The 21,407-nt window shown below is 47.3% G+C and overlaps 1 protein-coding gene and 1 pseudogene across 1 annotated transcript; both read right to left on the bottom strand.

The window, feature by feature from the left end:
- Positions 1–11,057: 11,057 nt before the first annotated feature.
- On the bottom strand, positions 11,058–11,921 carry LOC137152275 (chemerin-like receptor 1). Its single transcript, XM_067546815.1, has one exon. It carries the CDS (start codon positions 11,919–11,921, stop codon positions 11,058–11,060), a length of 864 nt encoding a protein of 287 aa, XP_067402916.1.
- Positions 11,922–15,861: 3,940 nt separating this feature from the next.
- On the bottom strand, positions 15,862–16,769 carry LOC137152274 (chemerin-like receptor 1; annotated as a pseudogene).
- Between the last annotated feature and the right edge of the window lie 4,638 nt (positions 16,770–21,407).

Raw genomic sequence — 21,407 nt, 5'->3', positions numbered from 1 at the left:
CGGGACAGGAAATACCTGCTCAGATCTACAGTTTATTTCTGAACAGCCTACTGCAGAGTTCTTCCATCTTCCTCCAAAGCAAGCTGGGACTGTGTGTTAACCTAGAACTGGACTAAAAAGGTCTAAAATTGATCATTCCCCTGAAAGGGACAATCAGAGTGATCTTGGATCCAAAGACAGCCACATGCTTCATTAAAGCCAATGGTTGTCCTAAGCACCCTGCTTCAGGCTCAATGCAAGGAGCAATGAAGCTGCTTTATGGAGTAGAGAGAGCTGCGGACAATTGAAGCTTACTGCCCAAGGCCCGTGACTGGTCAGAGCTGAGCCATGTGGGTTATTCCAGGGTTGCGAATACAGGGTGAAGAGAACGGCTTCAGCCCATGTGTTTAAGAGGCAGGAAATCCAAAGCAGGAGAGCTGAGTGTGACTCAGAGAGGAAGCAGAGAGACACAACTTCTTGGGCACAGAGCCCGTTGCAGAGGCAGGCGTGCGGATTGTGGCGCAAGAGAGCTGTCTGCTGCCGTTTGTTCCTACAGCATTCAGGGAATCAGGACGGCATGTGCATGTTCTTGGTAAACGAATAAGATTGTACTAAAGAATGGACCTGACTTGGAACATCAATTTCTCCTCCTGATAGAACTTGCAAATCCACCAGGCCCAGAATATTAGTAAACCACTTGGGTCAAAAGGAGAAAAAGTTCCCAGAAAAGGACAAGATGCAGGCTGCGTTGTCCCTCTCTGTGTAATTCCCAGCATGGGTAAAGGTACCCGAGCTAGCTTTGATCGAGGTAGCATGCTTGAACAAGAAAATTAGCCATGGCTGGAGGAAATGGCTGCCTGAGGATGTATCAAGTGTCTTGAACAGGATTTTGCTGCCATGACTACATAACTAGTGTTGGAGCATCTCCCTGAGCTGAGAATCTCATCTCCAGCCATACTGTAGACTTACCTCGACTGGTAGAAGGCAGGTGATGGCTGAAGCATTGCCAAAAGAGATGGCTGATAATTTTCCAATGGAACTGTTTTTTTCCGGCAGAAAATGCTGATTTGACAAAAATGGAGACGTTTCAGGGGGGGAAATCAATTTTTGTCAGAATTTTCAAGGCAAAATTAGTGAAATGTTAAAGTCAAAGTGTTTCATTTTGCCTTTATTGTGTTGGTTTTTATATAATTGAATGAATATAAAAGGGGGAGGGCAGAATTCAATCTGTATGGTTTGATAACATTTGATGTTTGTTTTTAAGCACTTATTTTAGACTTTGACTTAAAATTTCACAGTCATGGGGATTTATGAGTAGAAAGGTGAGACAATAACTATTTAATAAGGGTAGACAAGGAGATTCACAAAGTTACAGCTTCATAACTGTTCATATGCGAATCGTCAACATTGCATGTCAGAAGATACAAATTAAATAGCCTTCAATCAAACTCTAATAAGGTCTCAAGCAGTGTTTTTCTTACTTTGTCCATCTGTAAATTCCAGTGATTATCAATGAAAATATTTTTGGCCCATGTGCACAGTGAAATTCATGTTTACCAACAATTGCCGATAAAAATCTAATCCTATCCAGCTTAAATACAATATATCTTCATAGAGTCATAGATTTCACGGCCTGAAGGGACCGGTGTGAGCATCTAGGCACACTTCCTTTGTACCATAGGCCAGAGAACCATCCTGAATTGATTCATGGTTGAACTAGAACAGCTTTTTTAGGAAAAAAAAATTCCATCTAGTTTTAAAAATGACCAGGAATGGAAAATCCACCATGACTGTTCCAGTGGTTAATTGCCCTCACTATTAAGAATATACACCATTATATATTGGACTAGGACTCAGAATACCTGGGTTCTATTTCCACCTCTGCCACTGGCCTGCTGGGTAACCTTGGGAAAGCGAAGTCAATGGTTTGTGCCTCAGTTTCCCCATCTATAAAATAGGGATAATGATGACAGCTTCCTTTGTTAAGGACTTTGAGATGTATTGATGGAATGTACTGTAGAAGACCTAGGGATTATACTATGCTATACAATTATAATTAATATAATATAAGTGTAAGGGAACAATTCACCCCTGACTGACATGGAGTGGGGCTTTTTGGTTGGCCATCTCTCAGCACCAAAGGACAGCAGAAGGGTTGATGAGGAATCAGGACCCTGAGATGGACAGCGCCCAGGGCCAGCGGGGAGAGGCCAATGCTCCAGGTCAGCCTCTGGGGCACCATTTAGGTAGGGCAGGGTAGGGTGTTTGCCTATTCTGATTTTCCTAACAGCTGGCAGTGATGTAGTTTGGCTCCTCTTCCCCCCTCCCCTCACTGGCCTAGTCTTTGCTCAGCCAATCAGAAAGCAGCGGGTGGCAGAGCCAATAGCGGGGCTGGGAGCCTCTGCAGCACTTTTCAATCTGGAAACAAACCGGCTCAGCCGGTGGAAGCCAGGCCAGCTCTGCACAGGCTGGGCTTGGTCTGGGGCTGCTGCAGATTTCACCAGGCTCTGCCCCTCACCCTCACACTGACATGTTACACAGCAAGCTGCTTGTGACCCCAATACACACAGGGCTGCTCGGGGGGAGGGGGCTGCTGCCCCAGGCACATTCAGGGATAATTCTCCTCACAGACAGCCCAGCTCTGGAGGTTTCAGGCTGCAAGAGCAGCACTGAAGAGTGATCCCCTGGAATCGTTCCCGGCAGTGAGGAAATAAGTCAATGCTGTCACCCCACAGATCTTCTTTACATTGCACTTCAAACTGCCCCATTTTTACCAACACTCTAATGTTGCACTGAATGGCAGCACCCCCGTGTGGTCATTTATTCTGCCATTTAATCCCACGTCCCTTTGCCTGCAGTGGGCTTTGGTTGGGTCAGTTACCAGGTAGGTGCACAGAGGCTGCTACACACACGTGCTGTGAATGCCTGGATCTCACCACATCTCCCCAGCCGGGCACTTTTCTAGGACTTTTTTCCCAGAATGCCTCTGAGGAGCTGCTGGTCCTTTGTCTGGGCAGATACAAGCTACTGCTGCCCTCAGGCAGCTGTTCTGTAGCTGTGAGTCTGCTGTGCTGTCTGTCCTTCTCTTCCAACTGGTAAGTAACCTCAGCTCCTCTTGTGCTCACTCTTTAACACTTCTGAGGGGGCCAGAGTCTCATAAACCTGAGCACCTCTGTGAATGTCACTGCAGTTTGATGTTTACTCTCTCAAATCCTTACAGCTACACACTAGAAACCTACTTCCAACTTAATCCTTTTTATTTGTCATAATTATTTACATAAAACCTTCAGTGCCCATAAACTGGAGCCAGGCTGAGCAGTTTGTGAGATCTGGCTGCCAAAACGTGTTCATTCTAGATCAATGCTGCTAACATCCATCATTTAATTACACACTAGATAGTGATTTTTTAAGAGTTTTTTTTAAGATTTGGTATCTCACCTACTTTTGAGCCATCATTAATTTATTCCCCTCCTTTATTTGTTAATTGATGCACATACTTTCTCTTTAACACTACTTTCCCCCTTGACAAACTTTTAAATATTCATCTTAACCCTGTAGTTTAGCATCAGCTCATTTATGTTAGTGGTCAAAGATCAAGTTACTACACATAATCTGACATTCATGTCATGATGGATTAGAAAACTCTCCAGAAATATCAAGCCCAAAAATAATCTAGAGATCATGCAGCTACTGTGCTGGTCTTGTATATAATGGAAACCACTTCAAGCCAGGGGTGCTGCACCCCCAGCACCCTTAGTTCCAGAATCTATGGTTTATTTTTTTTAAAAAAACCAAAGTTATAAAACCATAGACTACAAAAAAAATTCCATTTTTTTAAAAAAGGCTAGACATGGACTGAAAATAGTTCTCAGACCAAGATTCCTGAACAGTGTTTGCAATCCGAACATTGGAGCACTTACTAGGACACTGAAAGTGAAATGAATTAAAAGTCATAGAACTGATTCCCCCACCCCCCTTGTCTACACTTAGAGAAATGCAGAAAGTGAAGCACATAAGTAGTTACCAAATACATTAAATTTTAAAATTCTTTCATTTGCAGTGGCCTAAATCAGTGTTGTCATTATTATTATCTGCCTAGTCAGATTTGGGATTGGGAATATTTTGCTGTATTATCTCCTGATTGTTCTGAATTTACAAATAAACTTAAAATATGGCTTTAATTGGTGTTTGTTTTTTCTTTATATAGGAATTAGGTCCAGTGCTCCTGTCAGCTACACTTCTATCTTATTACTTGCAAAAAAACCTAGAGTTTTCATTTGCCTAAGTAGGCCTCCTCCTACCCCATCTGAAATGGCGCCCCTAGTCAGCCTGATTGACAGAGCGGGCTGTCCAATGAGGGAGTCAGGAGTGTGGGGGGAGTCCCGTCCTCCGTGTGAGCTGGAGCTGCCTGTGCCTGGGCAGAGTGGGGCTGAGCTAAGGACAGAGCAGCCGGCGGCTGGGGGGCCAGAGGAGCCAGGCCAGGGAGCTGAGCTGAGCCGAGCCGGGCCGGGCCGGGCCGGGCCAGGCCAGGCCAGGCCACACCACACCACACCACACCAGCAGAAGCAGAGGGGCCCGAGGAGCGTCCCAGAGAACCGAGCCGAGCTGAACTGAGTGGGGCCTGGGCCGGAGCCGGGTGTGGTGAGTGAGCGTCTGGGCAGAGCGAGGGGACCTGGGCAGGGCCCGGCGCAGGGAGACGCCCCCAGCCCAGAGGCCGCGCAGGCCGGACTTGGGGGTGTCGTGAGCCCGACGGGGTCCACGCTGGGGAGAAGGGCCATGCCCCCTAGCGCCTGGGGCATGTGGGCACCGCCAGAGCCAGTGTCTGACCCCCGGCCTCCCTGCAGCACAGCCGGGCCTGGGCTGTGTGGGACACAGCGTGTGACTGTCCCTCACACCCGCAGACGCTGGGTTTGGGGCCAGGGGCGGCGTTGGGTGTTTGCCTTGCGCCTTCCTCCTCTTTTCTTTATTTTTCTTATTTGATGGCTGTTTAATAAATGGTATTTGCTTTGCACTGTCTGCAGTGGTCAGCGAGGCACCCAGCGCAGAGTTAGCACCCCGGGGTGGGGACACCCCAGCCCCTGCCCTTAGTGATCACGACAAGGTTGGGGATCGAGCCCTCAGGGATCCTGGGCCCAGCCTTGTCAGGGTTACGGGGACCCCGCCACACACCAATTCCACCGGGGCAGGGTGTGAGCCAGGAATGTTCCCCACAATAGCGGGCCCATTGCCTCGCTTACATAAGCAAGAAAAACCAGTGATGGTTTAGGAAACCTGACATATGAGGAAAGGTTTAAAAAACGGGGCATGTTTAGTCTTGAGAGAAGAAGACAGAAGGGGCACCTGATAACAGTCCTCAAATATGGGAAGGGCTGTTGTAAAGAGGACAGGGATCAATTGTTCTCCATGTCCACTGAAGATAGGAAAAGAAGTAATTGGTTTAATCTGCAGCAAGGGAAATTGAGGTTAGACAGTAGGAAAAACTCTCAGGGGAGTGAAGCTCTGGAATCTGCTTCTAAGGGAGGTCGTGGGATCCCCATCACGGGAGGTTTTTAAGAACAGGTTGGACAAACCCCTGTCAGGGCTGGTCTAGGTTTATTTGGTCCTGTCTCAGTGCTGGGAATGTCCAGGATGACCTCTGGAGGTCTCTTCCACCCTGACATGTCTATGATTCACATATATATGATGATATATTAAAAATGATAATGCTGAAATGAAGTGCTTCAATTTGAGCAAAGCAAAATGTTTTGTAAAGGCCATTTTGCTATTTCTGAAATAGAATGTTGGGAAATTTGGGACAATTTTTGAAATTTCAGTTTTGGATGAAAAAAAATTTGGAACTATCAGAATTTCCTGTGGGATGCAAATTCCAATTGTCTCCAATCGCCAACTCAAAAGGATGAAAAATCATGAGCTCTGCCGCCTGAAAAAAAAATCAATTTGCAGTTGTCTTATTTGATTTCTGGTTCTTTAGGATTCACGTTTTCCAGCTCCTTATCTCAAAACATGAGGGCTAGAAATTGATTGTGGTAGAGAGGGCTGAGATTTCCCCCATCACATGACTCCAGTAGGTGGGGATTTAAGATGAAATAAGAGATCTGGTGAGTTAATGAAGCTGGATCTTGTGAAGAGCTAACTCTCACTGAGTTAGATTGTCTCTCAGGTAGAGAATTATAAGCAGATGCTTGCACAGACTTGGTTTTGTCTGGAAGTGAAATCTCAGACTCAGCTTTTTGTCAGTGTTTTGTTGGGCTAAGGGGCACCTTGTAAACTTCTGAGGGGGTTACGTCTGCTGGCACCGGGCATGTAAAGCTGCATTACCAGTGACTTGAAGCTGGCCCATTGACTCCAGCAGAGTTATGGCTGATTGGCCTCAACTGGGGGTCTGGCCCCATTGACTGTAATAGAGCTTCATTGATTTGTATCAGCCAGTTTCCCCCCACCCCCACGGACCTGAGGGGAGCTGGCGACCCATAGAGGGGAAAGGTCTCTGTGCTCCATTCACGGCCCCATGAGCCAGCCAGGGGCGCTGAGGACAGGCTGTGAGAAATTAGCAGGTTGCTGCTATCTGCAGTGGTAGGGGCCAGCTTTGGCTGTGTGAGCAGGTGTTGGGTTACAGGCGCCGAACAGGTAAAGGTCGTTGGCTTAGCATCTCTCGGCTGGTGTGAAATCCACACAACCAGAAACCGCCCTAGACGCTTTGCCTCTGAATGACCTTCAGCTGCCCCCTTCGTTCAACCTCATTTCCACCTTCTGTAGGTGCTAAACCCCTTGAGCCCCTTCACCCCTAGCTCTGCTGGTGCCCCTCACTTCCGACCTATAGCCCCCTGCTAGCCCAGTCCTGGGCTCCCCCACCCGCAGTTCTACCAGTGCCCCTCACTCCCAACCCGCATCCATAGGCCCCTTTGTGACTGTCAGGGTAACCGCGCTCTGCCCTGGGGGATGGCCCGCTCAGCTGTGATGCAACCTGTAGGTCAAGACTTGCGCTATGCTGCCATCTACTGGTCACATGATGTTACGGCCATCGTCAGCCCCGAGCCTTTGGATATCAGTTTATGGGGGCTTTTCCCGCTGAGATGCCCCTGCCTCTGGGGTGGGGCGCGAGGGCTGTTCATAGCAGGGTAGGAAGGAATTCAGAGGGGGGCTGCTCTGAGGACTACAGTGGGGCCAGGGGCGCTGGAGCAATTTGTATAATGGGGATGCTGAGAGCCATTGAAATAAACTGTAAACCCCTGTGTGTGATGGAAACCACTTCCAGCCGGGGGAGGAGGGGTGCGGAAGCATCCCTAGGTCCAGCACCTATGAGTGGGGGGCAGGTAAGAATCTGGGGGGGGGGCTGCTGTGGAGAGCAGGGTCGGGGAGCAGGGAGGGATCTGGGGGGGCTGCTGTGGGGAGCAGGGGGGGTAGGCAGGGAGAGATCTGGGAGGGGGTGGGAGGAAGAGACAGATCTGGGGGGGCTGTTGTAAATTTCACCCTAGCATTGAAGCTGGATGGTTTAATCTCACTTTCTGACCCATGTCCCAAGGGGACAAATGTCCCCACATGTCCCAAGGTCTACCCCCCAGGCCGCCTACAGCTCCCCCCACGGACTCTGTCTGGCAGCAGGAAGCTGTCCTGGGGAGGAGGCATGGGGGGCTCAGCGAGGTGGGAGTTGCAGATAAACCTGGCTCTGCAAAGCCTTCAAGGCGGCCAGCTCTGTGCAAGCCTCAAACAGCACAGCTCAGCTCTGGGGCCTCTTGTGATGAACGCTCTGAAACACCATCTGCAGAGATGGTATCTCACATCCGGGACAACCACAGGCCAAGAGCAGGAGCTGAGCCATGGCCACGTTGTTGCAAAAATTAAGCCCGCTCACACCTGGAGATGTGCCAGAACCCACTTGGGCCCCTGAAACAAAACTGGGTTGGGAGTGATTCATGGGTGGGTCCTGCCACCCTTTGACCCTGCTCTCCCCTCGAATAATCAGAGAGACCTTGCCCAGGTGGATCATGAATCTTTCACTTTGCTGGACGTGAGCCACACGATCTTGTGTCTGCGCCAGTTCTGGCTGCTGGATTGTTTGGATCCTAGAGAACGAACCCAAGTTTTATTTAAAAATTTTAAATACATTTTTAAAATAGAATAAATACATTTTCAATAAAACTTTAAAATAATTTTTTTAATTTAAAATCCGAAATATTTGAAACACTTCCTCACTCCATTGGCTTCCAAACAGATCTCGGTATTTCTGCTTTTCTGAAGCTTTCGGAAGCATTTTGTACTGTGGCTGACTCTTACAATTTGGTTGCACTCTCACCATGTCTGTCATATTCCCCCAACTTCCACATCCTGGAATCAGATGATTAGGTGGGAATTACAGCTCTTTCTTTCTTTCTTTCTTGGTAAATTTCTAGCCTTCGTGGTTGCAGAGGAAAGCTTGAAAAAGTGAATCCCAATGGTCAAAAAAATTCAAAAGGCAAAAAAGAAGAACCCAAATTCTTTCTTTTCAAACCAATATTGTGATGTTTTAGGAGGTGGCCCATGAGGTTTGAAGGCTCGGGCTTGGAAATGAAGGTAAAGAACTAGATTTTTAACAGTGTGTTTGGGAGTTAGATGCTAAATTCCCATTGAAGGTTAATAGGAATTTAGCACCTAACTCACAGAGGTGGTTTTGCAAATCTCCCCCGTAGAAGCCTATGTCTCACTGACTGCCCTACCAGCCTAAACACTTTTAAAAATAGGACTTAGACCCTTTTGAAAATGCTACCCTTATTTCATAGACCTGTTGGTTTTCAAGAAACTCAGGAAAGAAAAAGAGCTGGAGCTCTGCCGTGAGCGAAGATGGTGGGATGACAAGAATAATGACACAAAGATGCAGAAAAGGACAGACCATAAAGAACCAAATGCCCCCAAATGATCTAAACATGAACAAACCCAAGAATCTAATTTATTTCCTTAATATGCTATATTAATAGATTCCAAGTCCCTAAGGGACCACATTGATCATCTCATCTGACCTTCTGCATAACACAGACCAGGGAACTGCCTCCAAATAATCCCTAGAGCAGAGCTTTTAAAAAAACATCGAAGCTTGATTTAAAAATGGCTAGTGATGGAGAATCCACCACGAACCCTGGGAAATAGTTCCAATGGTCAATTTCTCTTGGTGTTAAAAATGTTCACCTCATGTCTAGTCTGAATTTATCTAGGTTCATCTTCCAGCTGTTATGCTGACAGAAACACACAGGATCTTTTTCAAGAGACAAGGCAATATGTCATGTTTATTATGAAAAGACACAATTGCATTAATAACTAATAACTGATACTAACACACACACATACCCCAAATGTTCTGCAATGGATCATGTATAGTTACCAGTCCTGATCATAGCTTCTGATCGCAGCTTGAGTTTGTAGTTGGTGTTCGCAGCTCATGGCGGCTAAGTGGCCAGGAAAGCAGCACACGAGGATGAGCAGGGTCTCTGTTGGGTGTGCATCAGTGCTCTTTGATGTTAAGCACAATGTTACCCAAAGCATTCACTTATCACCCATATTTTTACAGGTTTTAGTTTTAACATGAGTCTATGGATCCTTGCTCACTCTGCCTCAGGGTTCGGTGTGACCATTTATCATCAGTCAGTTACAGGTGTGACTTTCATCCTGTAATTGTTCTTTGTTTCTTTTATAGGATGGATTCTTCTTCTATTTTCAGGGTGCTGTCTGCTTTATTCAGCCATCGAGGTGGTAATGGCGTTTGTACTCCACCTGATTGTTAGGACAGGCTGGCGCTGGAGACTGATTCCATCACTCAGACCTCATTCTTACATCTAAATGAAATTATACACACCTAAACAAAGTCTCAGGAAGACTTAGACAAGTTAATACCAAAATGGAGTATACTTATTCATAATGGCGTTTCAGTTACACTATGGCGTCACGTAAGACTTTTGTTAGAATCTTATAGAACAAGCAATAAAAAAGAATTACTTTAGTTACAATCTTAAAGAGTGAATACTTTAAAGGAAAGGTCCTTCTGTTGGTGACAATAAGGAAATGAGTTACTTAAAAGACAATTTTGATGAAGACAATTTTTATAAGAATTTCTAACAGTGACAGTAAGAGGTCAAGTGACTTAAATCACAAAAGGACAAGCAGCAAATGACTTAGACAAGTGGCTTAAAGACAGTGATTGCAATATTTATACCGAAGGGCGGCTTTCTTAGCGAGTGAACAAGAGCGGCTGTATCAAGCAGCTTTCTACATGAGCGGTTTTAAGAATGAGTCGTATTATTCACATGAGGGTATGTTGCTGTTTTAATTTAACAATTCATTTTAATAACAATTCATACATTCTTTTGATCTGATAAATGTACCCCTACATGATCATATGGATCATGTTAGACCAGTGGTTCCCAACCCGTGGCCCATGAGCCATAAGCGGCCCACAGGGTCTTTCAAAGTGGCTGCACAAGGGAGTTGCTATCTAAGTACCCAGGCGGAGTGTGTTGCTGGTGCAGGATCCTTGCTGCAGCTAAGGGGAAGGGAGATCAGTGCTTCCTGCCCGCTGGCTGTAGCAGGGAGCACGGCAAAATGCTCTACTTGGGTCCCTGGGCACTGGGGTCCCTGCTGGAGCCAGAGGGAGGGAGCACTGGAAGGGAGCCACTGCCTAGGGACCCAGGTGGAGCGCACAGTTTTCTTTCTGCAGCCAGTGGCTCTGAACTCCTTCCCTCTGGCTGCAGTGGGAGGGGGCGGGGGAATGCTGGCTAAAAAGGTTGGGAATCACTGTGTTAGACCTTCCTCTGCTTGACTGAAGAGCTCCTTATGAAACATTAGTTCCCCATGTAGGTACTTAGTTATAGACTAGGATCAAGTCACCCTTTAACCGTCTCTTTCTTAAGCTAAATAGACTGAGCTCCTTGCGCCTATCACTATAAAGCAGGTTTTCTAATTCTTTCATCATTCTTGTGGCTCTTCTCTGAATAAGGCCAAAAAAATTCACTTACGCAAAAAGACTATTTTGGGTTCAAGAGGAACCTAAGGATTCCAGGGAACGGAATTCTTCATCTTCCTCCGTGCAAATATGGACAATTCCATCCCTTCCCCTACTCAGCTGGCTCTGGCCCTGAGATGTTGGGGGTCTGAGGGTTGCGTGCATGTTGGCGGTACCTCAGAAACTCGTCCTCCATGGTGAGGTAGAAGATGGGGTTAAGGCAGCTGTTGAAATATGTCAGGACAGAAACAAAAGTGCTTCCTATGATCCAGAGAGGCGGAGGGTATGTAGCTGAGATCAGTAGGAAGCAGTAGACATGATATGGTAACCAGCAGATGAAAAAGGTCGGGGTCAAGCCAAGGAGGATCTTGAGCGGCTTGGTGGACTGGCTCAGCCTGTTCCTTCTCAGCTTGGCAGCTAGAAGGATATAGAAGGTTGGGATCAAGATGAAGGCTAATGGGATCAGAAACCCAACCAGAAACTGGATTGCAACAGCGGCCTTCAGCCTCTCTTCATCCAGACGGAAATGGACCCTGATGTTGGCATGTGAGAGCATGGATTCCCAGAGATCACAGTACCGCAAGCCAAACCCAAGAGACAGGGCCCACATGCCCAGAACCACCCAGAAAGCCAGCTGGGGTGTGCAGTGGTTCTGGGCCCATGTGGGGCATGCCAGGAGGATGCAGTGATGGACACTGAGTACCGTGAGGAGGAAGGCGCTGGAAAACAGGTGGAGGGAGGTGATGGTGCTGCTTAGACTCTGAGCCCACTCTGAGTCCTGGATGAAGATGGGGGTGAATCTGAGGGGCAGGAAGATGATGAAAAAGAAATCAGCCATTGCCTGGTTCAGGAACAACATGGCGCTGACCGTCCTCTCCACACGGCAGCCGGTGATGAAGAGGACGTAGCCGTTCAACAGTACCCCGGTGAGGAAGGCCAAGGCACACAGCACCAGGAAGAGGATTAAGAATTCCATTCTCAGATGAGATGCAGTCACAACGTCCATCCTGCTTCTCAGGTCTCAGTCTGGGTGTCGGGAGTGCAGACGTTGTACTGAAGAAAGGAAGGAAGCGTGATGAAAAGGTCTCCAGGAGAAGACAAGGACACACAGAGAGTGAGCGAGATGTTGCAATGAGGGTCTGCAGAGTTTATAAACTCCCCAGATCCTGAGATGGACTCAGATAGGATCAGAGTGTTGTAGGCAAATGGCATCGATGATCTGAAGACCTTAGAATCAAGGAATCACAGAACCAAGGGCTAGAAGGGACAGGAAGGATCATCTAGTCGAGCCGGATTTGTTATATCTTAACTCTGTCTCAAAGTTTTTTCTTTTTACATGATATCATTTTGTTTGACTACACTAAATATTTAAAAAAACAAAACAAAAAACATTTGCTTCTTGCTGAAATTTTTGATTTCTAGACAAGGGAGGTGGACATTGGAGGGCGTCCAAAATTCAGAGACAGAAATATGAAAGAAACATCTGGATCATTACAAAATTTCCAAATAATCTTCTTACTGTTAGCTTCGCAAAAGAGCTGATTGTTCCTATGTTTAAAAAAAAAAAGTTAATTAATTAATGATGATTTCTCCACCCTTTTTTTTTTTTTAATAATGAAATTTTTTAAAGTGCTTCTTCTCCCACTCCCTCATTTTGAAGTGGAGGTTTTGTGTGGTTTGGGCAATTTTGGGGGCTGAGTTAGTGGACCAGTTGAAATCCCCACTGAAAACGCCCCTTCTGAAAATCTCCAGTGAAGGTGAGCGGCTCCAAAGGAGAAGAAAAGTAAGATTGAAACGATGATGATGAAAAAGCCACCCGACAAAACACCAGATGAAGAGAACAGTAACAAGCCAAAAGATTTTTTTTCAAGAAGGACATTGCACGAGTCAATGTTAGTGGCTAGATGAGGAGTTAGGACTCCTGGCTTTTATCATAGAATATTAGAGTTGGAAGGGACCTCAGGAGGTCATCTACTCCAACCTCCTGCTTAAAGCCTCTGCTAAATCATCCCAGCCAGGGCTTCGTCAAGCTGCAGTTTAAAAACCTCTAAGGATGGAGATTCCACCACCTCCCTATGTAACCCATTCCAGTGTTTCAGCACTCTCCTAGAGAAAAACTTTTTCCTAATATCCAGCCTAGACCTCCTCCACTGCAACTTGAGACCACTTCTCCTTGTTCTGTCATCTACTACCATTGAGAACAGCTTAGCTCCATCCTCCCTGGAACCCCATTTCAGGTAGTTAAAGGCTGCTATCAAATCCCCCCTCATCCCAGACTCTACCACTGAACTGCTGGAGAACTTGGACAAGTCAAGTCATTTGTTCATGCCTCAGTTTCCCCTCCAAACATTTGTCTGTTTAGTGCTTGTTGTGGCTGTGCCTGTTTCTCCTTTTGAGTCTGTGCAGCCCCCAGCGTGACGGGAGATTGGGGCGTCACTAGCTGTGACCATGATATACCTAATAAAAACACACAGGCACAGTGACTGATGATTGAATTAACGCAAACACACACAAATATTTGACAACTGAACACAAAAAGTGGAGAGAGATCTGACAACGAGACCCATAAATAATTTCAGCTGGCTCTATCCAGAGTGGATGAGGGGAGGGAATGGGGCAGTAGAAAGAGGAAAGATTCAGGTTACAGTGGAGGGGAGTGGAGAAAAAGATCTGGGGGGGCAGCTGAGGGTTTGCCTCATTTCCTTACCAGTATCTTGGAGGGATGCAGCATCCCAGGTCTCCGACACGAGACCAGCAGTTCGCCCAGTGCTGCTCAGCCCAAAGCAAGAAGCCGTTCTTCTGGGGGTGTATCTGGAGGGGTGGGGAACAGCGGGGTGAGGGGGGGATCAAAGGACGTAGCTGGGTCCAATGATGTCTACAAAGCCTGGAAGGCCTCCAGCACACACTGCTGCAAACAGATGTCATGCGAACCACAAGCTCCCCCCATTGGGCCCTAGTTAAGTGTCTGCATTCGGCTGTCCGCATCCGGGACAGGCAGGTGGGGCCCCCTGCGGACAGCAGGAGCTCAGATGCAACCATGTCCACCGGGCGAGGTCCTGCGAGCAGAGACGCCAGCTGGGACTTCGCACCCCTGGTTGGGGGGAGAGACCAGAGCCCTGCTGGGAGTCAGACATAAGAGGTTTAAGGCCCAGCTTGACAAAGCCCTGGCTGGGATGTTTGACCTCCTCAGCTCCCTTCCAAAGATAATCATCTATGATTCTCTGCCCTGCCTTTGCTGCAGGGGCCCCAGCAATGTCGCAGGCGAGCCAACAGTAAGCAAACTTGCGCTCTATGCTAGGGACCACGCAAACCACAGCCCGCTCTCTTACCGGTCTTTGCCTCTCATCATTTGCCTGGAGACCTCAGACCAGGCCGCACCTGCGTGCACTTTTCAGCTCAACGTGAGTTCCCAGGGCCAAAAGGGACAAGGCCATTCTGGGATGCCATCAGCAGGGGAATGTCCAGTCGGAGCAGAGAGGTTATTTTCCCTCTGGATTTGACCCTGGTGCAACGATTACTGGAATCCTGTGTCCGGCTCAGGTGCCAGCCATTTAAGAAAGATGTTGATGAGTTGGAAAGGGTTTAAAGAAGAGCCATGGAGATGAAAATGGATTGGAAACCAGGCTTGAGAGAGAGACTTCATGAGCTCAGTCTGTTCTGTTGATCAAAGAAAAGGGGAAGGAGTGACTTGATGCCAATCTGTAAATACCTACAGGGGAACAAATATTTGATTCTGGGCACTTTGATCTAGCAGACAGAGGTCTAACATTATCCGCTGTCTGGAACACAGTCCACTGGCTAGTCAAAGTCACTGATTCACAGCTTGCAAGGCCAGAAGGTGCCATTGTCATCATCTCACCTGACCTCCACAACATGGTCCACAGAGCTTCCCCAAACTAGGCAGAGTTACTAGTCCTTTCTACTCCTTTAATCATGCTCAAGGCTCTTCTGTGAATAAGTTGTACATTTTTAACCATCTGGGGAACTAAATATTGGAACAACTTCCAAAGGCTTATGGTAGATTGTCCTTCATTGCCAGCTTTTAAACTAAGGTGGGACTTTTCCCCTCAAAGATCTGTTGTAGTTCAATGAGGAATTAATTCAGAAATATTGTCTGGCCTGTGTGATACACGAGGTCAGAGTACATGATCACATTGGTCCCTTCTGGCCTGGGAAGCTATGAATATATGAACATAAAAAAGATCTTGGGAGGAAATCCTGACTCACTAAAGTCAGTGGGTGTTTTCGTATGTGTGTCAATGGGTCTGAATTTCACCTTTTGGTAATGACCGATGTCTAAATGTAGCATTCAAGGTACCTTATATACAAATATCAAAGACTGTTGCTGGAAGGCTGCAATATCACATGACTTTATTTCTGAGAATGCAGAACGCACACAAGACTGCCAGAACACAGAGAGCTGAAGCAGGCTGCTCCCATTGGCAGAGAGACACCAGTCACCCCACCATAGCTGGCTTTCTAAGACTGACTTTGATTATGCATAGTTTCCCTGCAGAGTTTCCCACAGAACCAGGAAACGGCTCAGGATTTAAAGTAATCACTGGTCAGTTTGACGCAGCTGTCACTATGACACAGAAGATGGGCAGAGTTGAATGCTGGCTGAAAATGACAACGATGACATGACTGAAAGAAGAGGAAGACCCACTGTGCAAGAACAAACACTGAAAACACAGATACAAGAGATGCAATTTTTTAACAATAACTTCCTTTGAAGATTTTCAAAAAAGGATACCAAAACAAACTAACTGATTTCACACAAAAAATTAATTCCTGAAAATGGGGTATTTTAATGGAAAAAAATTGGCCTGTACCAGAAGTGATTGTCACATGCAGCAGATGAAAATCAAAATCACCATTCTCCCTTTTGAAATCATTCTCCTCTATGAAAATGGCCCTCATCTACTTCCCCCCAACTCAACCCGGTCTGATCCCATATTGACTGGGGTTTGACAGTTCTGCCTCTGGCTCCGGCAGCCAGCAAAATGCTGTCGTTTGATGAGGTAGAACAAGGGGTAGAAGCACCTGTTGAAACAGGGGAGGGTGTGAACAAACACGGCCCCTGTCTCCAGGGACTCTATGGAGATGATGCTTTGGGTGAAGTCTGCAGGAAGGTGACAAAGTGATACAGGAGCCAGCAGAGGAAGAAAATGATGTGCAACATGAGGAGGATCTGGAGGGTCTTCTTGGACCAAGCCTCCTGGTTCCTGCCCAGTTTGACAGCCAGGGTGACCAAGCAGATGCTGATCAAGGCTAATGGGTCCAGAAACCCAGGAACTGGGGTAGCAACATTGGCGGCTTCTCCGCTCTCTCTCAGGAAGAGGCTCTGGTCAGAGCAGAAGCCATGGTCGCACCAGCTGGCCATGACAGCCAGAATCTAGATACCCAGTGCGACCAGGGTGGCCAGATGGACTGTGCGTTGGTTCTGTGCCCATGCTGGGCAAACCATGGAGATACAGCCATCAGCACTGATGGTTGTGAGGTGGAAGCTGCTGGAGAACATACTAAGGGAGGTAACACAATTCGTTATCTTCCATAGGACGTTTCTCAACTACCAGTGGAAGTCCATGGCCAGCTGGGCCGCTGTGAGGGGCAGGATGGGGGTGAAGATAAATCCAGCAGTGGCCATGTTCAGGTGCCACGTGGCCTGGACTGTCTTGTTCTTCCAGCAGCGGGTGATGAAGATGTTGAATCCGTTCCCTGTTACACTGGGGAGGAGGCCCAGGGTGCAGAGCACCCTGAGAAGTAGGTACATCGTCTCCAAAGTTGCCACGCTGGGAAGATAGTCAGCTTCTTCGTAGGCCATCACTTGGGGATAAGTGTGGGCCGTGCAGTTTCAGGACTGAACAAACAAAAAGGAACAAATGTGAAGTCTTAATAACAGAAAAAGAGACAGGACAGAAGTTAATCATGAAGATAGATGCAGACATCAGTGGAGCTGTGGCACTAATAGACGCTCCACAGGTCAGAGGAGGTCTGAGAACAGCAGCTCTGGTAATGCCAAAGAAAAAAGAAAGCATTGCTTTCAATTGAGACTGGTATAAAAGCAAAAGAAAGTGGCGGGAGAACCAAAATGATTTGTTCTCCACTGTCTTTTTTCTATTTTTCATCTTTTCTAGGGGCCACAAAGAATCCTGAAGCTCAAAGTTGAAACTGAAAGTTCTTTGGCATTTTAGAAACAGAAATAAAATGAAAACTGCAGTTTGAAAGGAAGAGAAAATGTTTCTTTGCAACTAGACTATTTCCATCAACATTTTTAGTAAAAAACCAAAAAAAAAGTGTTAACATTTCTTTTGTGAAATCCCCAAAATCCAAACCAGGAAATATGATTAGTTCTGCTTTCAAGAAAAATGAACACTGCAGTTTGAAAGCAAATGAAAAAAATCATTTCCCTTTGAATTCTGTGCTTGAAAAATGCCATCAGAATGTAATGGTTTTGGGAAACACTTTGACTTCGACAAGATTGTATTTTCCAATGGAAAACATTTTCAGTCAAAAACTGTTGATCTGTTCTTGAGCTAAGGTCACTCTGTACTGAATAACAACAGCAATGGGACAGAAGAGAATGCAAATACAACATTATGGCAAAAGATAATGTTATACTTTCAAAAAGATGGTGAAGGAGTGAGTTTATTCTAGTCTGTAAATACCTACCTACCTAAAAAATATCTAAACAAATTATAATGGCTGGAAGTTTAAAGCTAGACAAATTCAAAGTAGAAATAAGGTGCAATTGTTTAATAGCGAAGGGAATTAGATATTGGGCAGCGTACAGAGGTCGTGATGGAGTCTACATCAATGGCGATTCGTAAATCAAGGTGGGATGTTTTTTCTAAAAGATATGTTCTAGTTCAAACAGGAATTATTTGGGGGAAGATTTCTGGCCTTTGTTAAACAGGAGGTCAGACTAGATAAGTGTTTCTCGGTTCTTCCAGACTGTGCCCCTTTCTGGAATCTGATTTGTTTTGAGTACCCCATGTTTCACCTCAGTTAAAAACTACTTGCTTACAAAATCAGATCTATAAATACAAAAGTGTCACAGTGCGCTGTTACTGAACAATTGCTGACTTTCTCATTTTGTCTGTATAAAATTGTAGTTTGTACTGACTGCGCTAGTGCTTTTTGTGCAGCCTGTGTAAAATTAGGCAAATATCTGGATGAGTTGATGGATATGGAAAGTAAAATTTAAAGGAAGAAGCAGCATGGCTTGGTGTTGAAAGCAGAGCTAGGAATGTGAAGATCTGGGGTTTTATAATGCCCCCCCCCATCACAGACATGCCGTGTGACATTGGGACATTGGGCCACTAGTCATTTAAGGTGTGGTCTCAGGGGAGTCTTTTCATTGATTTAAAAGGGCAATGGATATAGGAGACTTAATCAGGCCTGTGCCTCAGTTTCTCCATCCAAAAAAACAGGGATATGACTTGCCTGCCTCACAGGAGCATTGTGTAGCTTAATTCATTGTTTTTGGTTAGGTGCTTTGAGGTCATCAGATGGAAAGTGCTTTAGAAGTGCGAAGTGTTTTTACAATTAACCTTTCATTCACATGCACTGCTCCTGGATCACAGGAGACTGGGATTTTATGGGACTCCTCCTCCCGCTGATACTGGAGCCAACTGCCAGAACAGGAGGGGGGTAAAGGAAGGGGGGGCCAGCAGGGCCCGCTCCCATCATCACTTTTCAAAGTGGAGGCGGGCGAGCTAGACAAGACAAGATACCACCAGGCCAGCCTTCTCTGTGCAGAGGTTGGGCCATTCCCTTCCCTCCCTTCCACGCCACTGCAGGGCTGGCCTGGAATGGGATCACTCAGTCCTCAGGGCCAGGACCAGCTGTGCAGGGTGGGGAAGCTGAGCAATAAATGGCCAGGAGGAATGAATCCCCCTCCACCTGGCCCAGAGCCAGTCGCAGCGTTCCCACGAGGTAAGCAGGAGGCTGCAGGCAATTTTGGGCACCTGGGGGCAGGGAATGATTCCCTCCTAGTTTTTTTTTACTTGTTCAAGTGGCAGGAGGAGTTCTTAGCTCAGTGGCGGATGGTGGCGGGGTTTTGGGGGGCAGCTGGGCAGCTCTTGCTGGCGGGGAAGCGTGGAACCCAGCGTGGGGGAAGCGGGGGGTAGGAGGCTTCCCCCCCAAGTGTTTAACTGTTTAAACATTTTATATTTAGAACATTTAAACAGATTTTTAATTAAACTAATTTTGACATCCCTAGTTTAAATGTCCCTGCTGCTCTGTTTTTATATGTGATATGGCAGGTGGGAGCAGTGAACATGACCTTTGGGGAAGGAGGTGGGGAGGCTCCTTAGTTCCTGTGGCAGGGAGTTCCACAGTCTCAGCCACCGAGGAAGATCTGCCTCCTGCCCAGATTAGCTGTTCCCCAATTGGAGTCTGCACAGCACAGAAAATTTCAGAGGCTCTGTAGATGCTGTCATGTCCAGCCACAGCTCTGCCTTCCGTTCGTCAGAGCCCCCCCAACTCCCGTCAGAGGAAACCACACTACACCAGCATCCTGCCAAGCAGCCCTGGTCTGTGTGAGCAGCAGATGCCACATCAGGGACCCCTAAAGGAGTCTACTGTGTTAGATCAGGGAGGCTGGGCCTCAGGGCTCCTGGGTTCTAGCCCCAGCTTTTGGAGCGGGGAAGGATCCAGTGGGTTAGATTATGGGGGCTGGGACCCAGAATTCCTGGGTTCTATCTCAGATCTGGCAGGGATGGGGGCTAGTGGGTTAGAGCCAGGGCACTGGGAGTCAGTCCTGAAGATTTTAGCAATGAAACAGGCAAATACAGGATTTTTTGAACGGCATTGGAAGCTCTTGGTCTGAAGTCCTGAACTGAGCCCACCGGGCTGAGTCTCCTCAATCGTGGGAACAAATGTAAATTAGCAGGTTCTGCTTCTATTTCCTTGCTGGCTCCTCTTTTAGAAAAACCAGAGCCTGAATCAACTTTAAAACCGGGATCGTTCTTGTTTGCATCTCTGATAGGATGTACAAATCCCTCCCTCTCAGGGAAACCAGGGGGTAAGGGCTCATTCTTGAGCCAGCCAGCATAGCCCCGACACACCTGCAGCAAATGCCCCATCCAATGGAGCACTTAAAAGCAGCTCATTTCAGTAGCAGAGCTGAAAGGAAACTGATCTGCAGCCCAGAGCTCCAGCAGAGCTGAGGCAGGCCCTAAGTCCGGCACCACTGCCCTCAAGAAGGGCCTTCCCTGATGGAAAGGAGGCTCCTACTCTGGGACAACTAGGAAAAAGGGGGATATCTTCCCTCCCACTTCCCCCGCTGGTGACTCCTGGACCTTAAGAATCCACTCCCCACAGCCACCCTGTTGGCCACAGACTACAGCATCACACAGGATTCCATCTAACGTAGGTGATAACTCTGGGAGGAAAGTGGGGTCTAGTGGTAAGAGAAGGGGAGAGCTGGAAGCCAGGACTCCTGGGTTCTGTCCCTGGCTCTGGGAAGAGAGAGGTGGCAGTAACCTCTTCATAATGGAGTTAGTTCTGCCTCCAATCCAATACTGTCCTGCTTCTTCCTGGGGAGGGCAGTCTGGGCCAGCCAGTTATTGGTCACTTTGGCCACCATTGGAGTGGGGGGCAGGGAAGGATCTGAAGTGGCTGCTGTAGGAAAAACGGTGGGGGCAGGGAGGGATCAGGTGGTTATTATGGGCAGATGGTTTGGGGCAGAGTGGAATCCGAGGTGGGTCCTGTGTGGAGAAGTGTGAGGGGAGGAGAGAGGGATCTGAGGTGGCTGCTGTGGGGAGAAGGTTGTGGGGCAGAGACATGTCTTGGGGGGCTATTGTGGATTTCACCCTAGTATTGAAGCTGGAGGTTTTATTCTCTCTTTTTGACATGTGTACTAGGGGAAAACAACGTCTCAGAAGCAATAGCCCTCTCACACCACCTGCAGCTCCCCCAGATATGTGTGGGAGTTGCAGACAAAGCTGGGTCTGCAAAGCCTTCAAGGCAGCCAGTTCCGTGCAAGCCACAAACTCTGGGGCCTCTCGTGACAAAGGCTCTGAGACACCATCTGCAGAGATGGTCACCCACATACGGGGCAGCCACAGGCCAAGAGCAGGAGCTGAGCCACATCTGCATCATTACAAAAATTCAGCCTGTTCATGCCAGGAGACCCGCCAGAAGCCACTTGCACCCCTGGAGTGATGCTGCCTTGGGAGTGATTCGTGGGTGGGTCCCGCCACTCTTTGACCCTGCTTGCCCCTCGAACATCCGGAGAGACTTTGCCCAGGTGGATCGTGAATCTCTCAGTTTGTTGGATGTGAGCAACACGATCTTGTGTGAGCGCCATGTCTGGCTGCTGGATTGTTTGGACACTGCAGAACGATCAGCAACGTAGGAAAGGGCGAAAGATGCATGAACTGTGTCCGGGAATATCAAGATTCACTAAGATGTTGGTTTAAAAGGCCACCCACATTTTATTTAAAATCCTTGATAT

Source organism: Emydura macquarii, unplaced genomic scaffold, assembly GCF_026122565.2.
Source record: "Emydura macquarii macquarii isolate MOO-44397 ecotype Brisbane River unplaced genomic scaffold, CSIRO-AGI_Emac_v2 contig_1152, whole genome shotgun sequence".
In the NCBI taxonomy this organism is placed as follows: Eukaryota; Metazoa; Chordata; order Testudines; family Chelidae; genus Emydura; species Emydura macquarii.
Note: the sequence above shows the minus strand (reverse complement) of the source record. Positions and strands in the feature narration are given on the sequence as shown.

What these genes read in the sequence shown, in the direction of transcription:
- LOC137152275 (XM_067546815.1), bottom strand. Translation starts at nt 11,921, where the DNA reads ATGGAATTCTTAATCCTCTTCCTGGTGCTGTGTGCCTTGGCCTTCCTC.